At 44.8% G+C, this 9372-nt stretch overlaps 1 protein-coding gene across 1 annotated transcript in view; it reads left to right on the top strand.

Annotated features, from left to right (window-relative positions):
• The window catches only part of RAPGEF5 (Rap guanine nucleotide exchange factor (GEF) 5), a 199888-nt gene that overhangs the window by 137597 nt on the left and 52919 nt on the right, over positions 1-9372 (top strand). Inside the window, exons 10-11 of the mRNA XM_014544637.1 lie at positions 593-702; positions 1143-1231. Of these exons, the coding sequence (XP_014400123.1) occupies positions 593-702; positions 1143-1231 (199 nt within the window). The remainder of the gene's footprint in view (positions 1-592; positions 703-1142; positions 1232-9372) is intronic.

Consider the following 9372-nt stretch of genomic DNA (forward strand, 5'->3'; position numbering starts at 1 on the left):
GGAAGAAGGGGGTTAATGGGGGGAAAGGGGACATCTGTAATACTTTTAGCAATAAAGATAAATTTTAAAGAATAATGTTGTAAATGACTTTCCCATTCTAAAAGAGTGATTGTTTAATAAGCATTAACCAGGTAAAAGGGAATACACGTGCAGTTTGTATGTTGTGTTTTGTGAAACTCTGGATTCCTTCATTCAAATCGTTCAGGTAGCTTTAAAAATGAAGTCTGAATCCTTATCCCCACTTTATGGGTTTTCTACTTGCTTTATTTTTTTAGCCCCTTTTCTGCCCCCACGCATAAAGGTCATCTTCTCACTTAACTCTATCTGCTGCCACAGAAGTTCCCGGAGACCCAAAGGCCTCGTGACATGAAAACACTTCAAAGTATCTCTGTTTCCCTCATGCTTTCTGTGTCTGTGGAACTTGAGCCTGGACACTGTCCAGGAGGGAGCTTCTTGGCCAGCCTCCTAATTTATTCTGAATCTTTAGAGAAATTATGGTACAAAGCAACTCAAGAAAATGCAGCTTTAGTGAGTTCCTTTTTAATTTTCTCTCCCGTTTCCCTTCTCCCGTCCCCGTCCCCGATGAAAGCAGGATGGTGAGGTGACCACAGTCCGAGAGCAGGAGCAGAATGTCCTGGTGCTGAGGAAAGTGCAGCGCGGTGGCCCGGCCCCCCCAGGCGGGAGCACCGACAGCGATTGGAGGTGAGTTTCCTCCGAGGCTCTCGCTCCCGCTTCCCCTCCCTGCCTGCCTCCCTTCCCCGCTCCCCCTCGCTCCCTCCTCTGCCTCCTTCTCCTCCCCCTCCTTTTTCTCTCCGCCTCTCAGCGTTCTAGCTGACTGCAGAGCTCTCAGCAGCCAGATGGACTCAGTTCCCAGGGAAAGCCCGAGATGGCCAAGATCTCTTAGCATTTAGGGGATGCCTTTGTCAGGAGCCGGGCACAATGGGCAGCTCCCGGCTGCGGGTCCGCGACCCGCACTTGGAGAGGAAGGATTGCGCGGGGCTCTCGGACCGCCCGCTGCCCCTGCCCACCTTCGATGTGCCTTATTTCAAATACATTGACGAGGAGGACGAGGACGATGCGTGGAGCAGCCGCTCGCAGTCCTCCACCGAGGATGACTCGGTGGACTCTCTGCTCTCTGACAGATACGTGGTCGTGTCCGGGACCCCCGAGAAGATCTTGGAGCACCTTTTGAATGACTTGCACCTGGAAGAAGTCCAGGACAAAGAAACAGGTAAGACCGGGCTGTCTCCTGCTTCCAGGCTCAGCAGCGGCTGCCCTTGTCAGTGTGTATCCTTAGGAGCAAGCCTCCCACTGTGGCCGCCCCGGGAGTGGGCTGCTCCAGCGTATGCTCCGTGCCCCTCCCCCTCAGCCCCGTGCCGTTTTGTTTAAATCCACTAAATGGACACATGGAGATCCGAGCAGCTGCCGGGGAAGTAGCTGTACAAAGAAGAGGATACGCAGGCAGATGTTCTTGTTTCTTGGGCAGTTTTTACCAGACCTTCCCTAAAGACGGTTGGCAAGAGGCCAGTGTTCAGCGGGAAGAAATGCAGGCAAGGGGTTAATGAGTATTCACCTGGCCTGTGGGGGGCTCTGCACTTGGGGGAGCAGCCTCCCACAGAAATGTCAACAGTTAATGCAACTGCTCAGCAACTAGAAGCTGAGCAACTTCTGCCTTTTCCCAAGCGGCTTACACGCCGCTCAGAGCACGCCCTCTCGGTCCAGAAATTATAACTCATGAAGTCTGACTGATCGGACTCCTTGTCTTTTCTATTTAACCTGGGAGCAAAATGCCCGTTTAGCTTTCTCACCTTTGCCCTTTTGCAAACACTACTATTGCATGTACAGAAGGACTAGCCACACTTTCTTGTTCACAGAAGGGTGAGTACTTGCCTCTCTTCACCAGATTTGTAAATGGTTCCAGCCTGGAGCAATTATTCCGATGACGAGGCCCCTGGCTATAGCCTGAATCCCGGTAACTTGATCCCCTGACGGAAAGGCACTTTTTGCTGCCCCCAGAGCACCTGGGATGCCCACAGTTTGCGATCACATATTGCCTGCAGCAGGAAGAGGCAGTGTTCAGTTGTATTAGGACAAAGTAACTCCTTAGGTTTTTCCAGGCAGGAAGGGTTGTGAAATGACAGCATAGGTGGGAGCAAGAATTCCCTTGGGTCCCAGAGGTCTCTCTGAACCTACCTGATGTTTGGCTCTCTCTTGCATCACAAAGGACATTAAGAGAAACCAAGATGTGTGAAATGTGTCAGTGGGTAAGGAAAACAAAGCAAAATGACCCAATCATGTTTCCTCCAGTATCTCAAATTTCAAATAAATACTTTATTTTGCGCAGGTATGTTTGGGCAAGAAAATCAGCAGTTGCCATTTGTACACAAACAAGCTAAAGGAAAAGTGTATTCTCGTGGCATTTGCCGGGGTTTTTGTGTGCCCATCGGTTAATAGTTGGTGCGCTTGAGCACGTTCCCGTGTCCCGTGTTCATCAGAGAGCACCTCCTGGAACCGGCCAGGGTTCCCATGTACTGATCACCAGACGGCCTCTCACAGGTGGTTGGGACTAGAATACCCGCAGCTCACCTGCGGAGAAGAGGACACCTTTAAACATGGGTAGAGGTTGGGGGGGGTGGGGTTAAATGCTTTCTTCTTAATAGCACCACAATTTATTCTTTAATACAAGACTTTGTGCCCAGGTCATATTGATAAGGATAGAAATTATGAAAGCCAATACAAGGCCTCGCTTGATTTCTTTTTCTTTCTTGTTGCCATTAGTTTCTTGTGAAAATGGCCAATCACAAGTTCCCACTGTTGAACACTGGGAGTGAGAAATCACCCCGATTACTCTTCCCAATGCCAGGAGTTGCCTCCTGTCGGGAACTGGTGTTGTGCATGGTGTCTAGTGACTGCTATCCCACTTTATCAATTATACCAACACTGGGATCAACTGTGTCACTTTAGCCACATGCTCAGAGGACTAGGCTCAGTGGTCTGACCTAAGTTGGGACTAGAATACCGGCAACTCACGGAGGGGTTGCGGGGAAGGAGGGGGGGGGCGTGAATGGGGTGGGGAAAAGACATTTGGGGTCAGCCTCTCCTCATTCCTTCTCCTTTTCTTAGAGTTTGTGGAGGACACACTTCAGATTGTTGCACAGACACTTGAGGGGGGAAATGGTAACAACTTCTCCTCCGATCAAAGGAGAATTTTATGACAATAAGAAAGTCAACTTTAGATTGATGTGCATGTAATAGGGGTGCCTATGTGGCAGTCACATACAATTCTTCAAAACTTCATGCACAGGGCTATCAACAGAGGAGCCACCATGTGGTTTTTGTTGATAAAATTGAAAGAGATCATAAATATGAAAGAAAATTCATTTTGTGTACAAATTGAAGAAAACCGGGTATGAGTGTGTGGTCGTCTGAATGTTAAATGAATCACATATTGAAAGTAATCGAGGCTCCTTGTCACTGAGGGAGGTGAAGTCTAGTTCTTTATCTTGGTCCGGCCGGCAGTCCTCATTACAAAAGGCTCTGTGTGCAAGAGCCTGATAGAGTCACATAAACATATGGAAGGCAGATGGAGGGGAATGAGAAGGGGCTGCAATAAAAGTGTACAGCAGTGTTTTATGTTCTCCAGCGCCCCTGCTAGGGAGATGGAGCCATATGGGGCAGGGTGGAGCCATATGGCGGTCGTCCGCCTGGGCCCGATGGCAATGAGGAGGAACGGGGTACCTGGGAGGAAATAAATGGTCCCAGTGGCTGCCAGGAACCTGTTCTGGACCTGGCATTCCTGTACCCACTAGAGGTTGGGAAAGATAACCAAGCATGAGATGCAAATTTTTCCCCATTTCTTCTCCACAAGTCATTTAGTTGTGAAAGTGTAGGTGCAAGGCCAAGCAGAAGAAACCTACATCACCAAGGACCAGTTGAAATGATTACTAGGTGATGCCAAAGCACAAGTGGGAGGAGAACGTCAGGGCTACTGAGATAATGCGTTTCTGTGGCTACCTGAATTCATATGGTATTCTATCACCAAATCAAACCGAGTTTTCAAAGCAAAAGTAATATCAGAAATGCTTAAAAGCAATCTACTAATGCTTTTCCCAACCGATTAGGTCCACACAGCACTATTTACCTGCTGATCTTCATCATCCCCTACGTGCATACCTTTCCTCCCTGGCTGTACCAGGCACGAGGAGTCACCCCGCGAATGGTGTGGAATGAATGAATGAATGGATGAATGAATCTTCCCTGTTTAAAATGGAACAAGTATTTGAGTCTGGTAGTTGGATATCTATTTGTGATCATGGAAAGTGATTGAAGCCATTGTCAAAGATTTCCTTTTCTTTCAAGGTTCAGGTTCTAACTTGAAACATTAGGAATGTTAGAGAAAAATCAAACAGCTGTATCTTTCATCTTCCCAGAGTGGGGCAGGCATCACTGGGCATCCCCAGCCCAGGAGAATGACCAGGAAGGCAGAAAGGAAGAGAGAGGAGGAGTTTTGAGCAGGAGAGAGGGAGGGCAAGTCCACAGCCCACCCTGGACTGAGGGCCACAGAGGGCCTCATTTCTGCTTCTGTTTAGCCCTCTCCCCATCCTCGAGAGGATAAAGCGTGTTTTATTAGAGATGCTTCTGGGAATAACAATGTCTGTTTCAAAGCAGGGGGGAAACTACGCATCACATGGATTATAAAGAGAAAAACCTTCTTATTGATTTTTCTCTCTAAATCTGCAGTATGATGGGTGGGCCTTCAGGAAAACACAATGAAATGCATTATCTGCTCCCCTCTTTTTTTAGTTTCCTATTCCTTATTCATCTGTTTGATGAAAATGCACTATGATTGCAGGTTTCCAAGAACAAGAAGCAAACAGAGACTAGGATAGGGGAACTAGGGAGAGCCTACCAGCTGATTCTTATTAGGTTGGACCTGATTTCTTCCAGGTATGGCTGGTATTTTCTTTAACTTCATGGGTTATCTGGTATAGTCTATGCTCAGTGTGGGAATGTCTCCCCAGCCTGCTTTGATCGTATTATAGGCGCCTCCATATTAGTGGTGTACTTAGCACCTAGTAGGGGGAGCATGTCATTGTAACAAGGCAACAACCTCTGTGAAAGTGCCTGGCATGTATTATGGGAGCATCCCACTCGATTGATACAGTCCAAACATTATTCTCTGTCGCCAGCTTCAAGGCTTTGTAGAGTATTAATCCACCACCAGAGCTTTGAGTAAAGCTAGGACAGGCACCTTCTGTTTCCAGGTAGAGCAAAGGCTTGAGACAGCTCTCTGCAGTGACAGTGAAAATCCCCAAGTGCTGTGGAGGGAGGGAGAGCTGGAGCAGAAGTGCTTACATTGGAATATGGTTTCTGCCCAGCCAGGGTGGCTCAGTGGTTGAGCATCGACCTATGAACCAGGAGGTCACAGTTGGATTCCCAGTCAGGGCACATGCCCAGGTTGTGTGCTGGATCCTCAATAGGGGGCATGCAGGAGGCAGCCGATCAATGATTCTCTCTCATCATTGATGTTTCTATCTCTCTCTCCCTCTCCCTTCCTCTCTGAAATATAGCAGGCTCTGAAATAAAAGACGTGTGTGTGTGTGTGTGTGTGTGTGTGTGTGTGTGTGTGTTAAGAATATGGTTTCTGCTCTCTCATCTTTGTACTCCAGGGTTTGTTTCTTTTGGTTTGGTTTGTGTGTGTTTTTGGCAGTTCCCTTAGCTTCTCTTCTAATTACTAATATGAAGAATGCAATGTGTTTGCTGTAAATGAAGCGTTGGAGACTTTATAAATTAGCATTGACAAAGTGATGGGATCCATTGGAATTGTGTAGAATGTTCTTCTCGGTTGCCTCATTTGTGAAAGCAAAGGACTTAGACCACGTGATGTTTGAGTTCCCTTCTAGATTTGAGAGCCAGGATTTGAAGGTTACTCAAGACACCATTTCATTTAATCCATTAAACTTCCTCTCCATTAGATCCTTATACAGGATCATTATCCTCATCTAATACACAGAGAAACTAAGAAAGAAGTTAACTAAGCTGTTTCAGAGATCAAGTGATCATTGGAGTCTGGGGATGAACCCAGGTATATTCCTAGCTTTATTCCTTTATCATTTTTGTTCAGTGACTAGAATCATGGATGAAAGGCATAAATGAAATAAAAACCTACCATTCAACTGTAGCTATAAGCCCCAAATCAAGTGTTTTAGTAGCCACTTAAGAGCGATCTAATCTCCAGCACAGACCTGCTGCTTGGTTCCCAGCTGTGAGCAGAGAGGCCAATACATGAGCTCACTGCTTCAAGAAGGTTACAAGAAGTCCAAGCTTCAGCGGATTGTGCTGTATCAGACAGTCACATGAGAAGTGTCTAGAAGTCATATTTTGACTGTGGATTTCATTTGAGGGGTTCATCTTCCGGACTCATCTATCCACACCACCTTTGAACATGCGCTATCATGTATGATAGCTAGGGAAGTGATGCTTTCACACTGCCAGGAGATTGTGGGTTAATTAATACTCTCGTTGGTAATGAAGCAAGGTGAAATGAAGCGAGACAGAGCCGGAGCATAAGGTCATTAACATGCACTGATTAATAATGGAAATGTGGACATTTTCATTGCAGCACAACCAATGGGCAAAGGAAGATGTTTAATGGATAAGGATGCTTTTCAGGGACTGTTTAGTCCCCATTTAGCATGAGAATGGATCATTGGAATGCATTTTCTTAATTGCATCATTTTCATGTTGACACCACATGACCTCTTCTAATACTTAGAGATTAAGTATACTAGTAACTGTAGAGCACACTAGAAACAAACTAAAGTATTGTAAAGCTATGGGAAATTAATTTCAAGAGGATCCGAAGGTGGAAATGAAATATGTGAGGGGCAAGAATTACCTTAGAAAGGAGATCTTAAGCCTCTTGACTATAAGAATTTTGAAAAACTTGGGCATCTTAGCAAGAATTTTTCGACTTTCTTCTTTGAATGCTTTTAAGGAAAATATCAACCCCTTTCTGGTGGTTTGGAGCCTGGAGGTGAGGTAGAGGGTCTTTGAACGTTTCCTTCACACTACGTTCTAAATGAAGTAGTACCCACGTGACTGCTTGTGTCTCTAAAGTCAGTCCTCTTGATGATGATGTTACCGAACCCAAGTTCTTGTGCCCGATGCTTCAAACAGCCAAAACTCAAGATGTCAGAGTTTGGGGTAAGGAAAAGTTTATTGATTGAGAAAGCACCAACTGAGAAGAATGGAGACTTATTGGTGCCTCAAATCCATCTCACTCGCTGGACTGGGTTAAGGGTTTTTAAGGGGATGGGGGGACAGGCATGCTGGTGGGACAAGTTTTAATTGGAGGACCTTGGCACCTGGCCATTTATGGTAAAGGGGTATCAACACCAGATCTCCCAGGACAATGGACCCTTGGCTTCTGAAAGTGTTCTGGTGTTCAGGTTGGGGTTATGTCCTGGTTCTTTGCTTTTGGGGGACAGGGGAGGGAAAGGGGGCCAGGTGTCAAGACTTGGGTTCCAGATGCAGCTAGAGGTCAAAGTTCTTTCCTCTGCACACGCTTTGGCTGTGGCTGCATGATTTGGTATGTCCTCTCCAAAAAGCAACTCAGTAGCTCACTAAACAAGATAGGACCATCTGGAGCTGGTTCTGTAGTTACAGTGTTCTCAACCCCCTGATCATAAGGGGTTGCCCTGTGGACACTGCAGCCAATATGGGAGACTTGGAAATGAATGGGCTTTCTTCTTTATACGCATTTGCACATTTTCTCTTATTTACCTTGTATTTGCAGCTCCTGAATTGCTTTCCCTCCATCTCAAATGCTGGTTTTGATACTCATCTTTTTAGAAAGATGACTGTGGAAACCTTAGTTATTTCTTTCCTTGTTGTTCAGTACATTTCTAATTTCCTAGAATGGCTGGAGGGTAAGTTATTCCAAATAATTTAATACTCTGGCACATTGAGAGCTGCTAAAAGTGTGTATTTGATTGGTCAACTTTTAAAAAATCAGAGTATATAAAATTATCATCTATTCTAAAATATAAAGACCCTGTTTAATAAGTTCCAAAGTTCATAATAGAATTTGAGGTCCTAATAGACGTCAGCTTTATTATATATAAATAAGATATTGGCTTACATCTGTATTGTCTCTTTGTCATAGGATGAAGGTTATTTTGAAACATAAGTCTTCAATATAGCTTGTAGTTTTCCTCATAAAAATAAATTTAAGAAAGATGACAGCTTTGTTTAGTTTTCTTTTTAAGTCGGTTTCCCTAATCTCCGCCCTTTAAGAACGAAGGCTGCTACGTCGGTTTCTTTTCCATCTATAGTTCTGTAGTCTCTACAGCAGGTTCCCAGCAGTTTGGTGCCAATTTTTGTTCTTGTAATTTTTTTTCTTTTCGTGCTGTTTGTGTTATTTTTAAAGGAAAATGGATTTTTGTTCCTTTAACAAGAAAATGCTATTCTCAAATCTTAAAGTGTTTAAATGTATCATATTTTCTAAATGAGTTTGGGTCTATTGTCATAATAATTGTACTTTAGTAGAAACACTTGCAATTTTCTCAGCGTCCAGCCTCATTCCCAGAAACTTGCTTAAAGGTGTGATGTAAGTCAGGCATTTGGGGAGCAGCAAATTGAAAGGAGCAACAGATTCTGAAATCCATGGAGACAACATATTATGTTCAGTAGTGAGTTTAACAACCTAGTGATTTTAGCAAAACCATAGTTTTACCTTAACATCAGTGCCTGGAGTTCCTCAAGACCGTTGGAGCTCATGTCAAAGGATGAGAACACTCTTCTCCCTCTCTGTCTCCCTTTGTCTCTCAGAGATCTCAGGCGGGACCTCCCCACACAGTTGATGGATTTAAAGTGAGACCCATCAGATGTCCATGTCTGTATTTTTAAATGCTGTGACATTTTCCTCAAGCAAAATTGAGCATCCTATCAGAAAATGAAAAAAAAAGTGATTTTTCAGTGTAAAAGTGTGTACTTTAGACAGTCTTACACGTGTGAGGAAAGAACGTTAGTGGATGGCAATTTGTTGATTGTAATCACTGTGTGTGAATCTTTCACAGCATGTCGCAGGCAAATTATTGCTTCATTTAAGGGGTGCATTGCCACCCAATTGCTGTAATTGACAAGCACATGTCTGAAAGGGACGTTCTGTGAGTGGGGGGATCTTTGCCTGTAACATACCTGTAATTGAGCTTTTCCTCATTTCACAGTCTTCTCATTATAACCTTCCCTCCCATTTCCCATTATCTTCATTTTCTGCCCTCGGGGCTTTCTTGCTCTATAATTGAAACCATTCTTTTCATTTTGGTTGCAGCCTTCTGCCTTCTACTTAAGGCAGCTACTTGGCTGGCA

This window comes from Myotis brandtii, unplaced genomic scaffold (genome assembly GCF_000412655.1).
Source record: "Myotis brandtii unplaced genomic scaffold, ASM41265v1 scaffold374, whole genome shotgun sequence".
Lineage (NCBI taxonomy): Eukaryota > Metazoa > Chordata > Mammalia > Chiroptera > Vespertilionidae > Myotis > Myotis brandtii.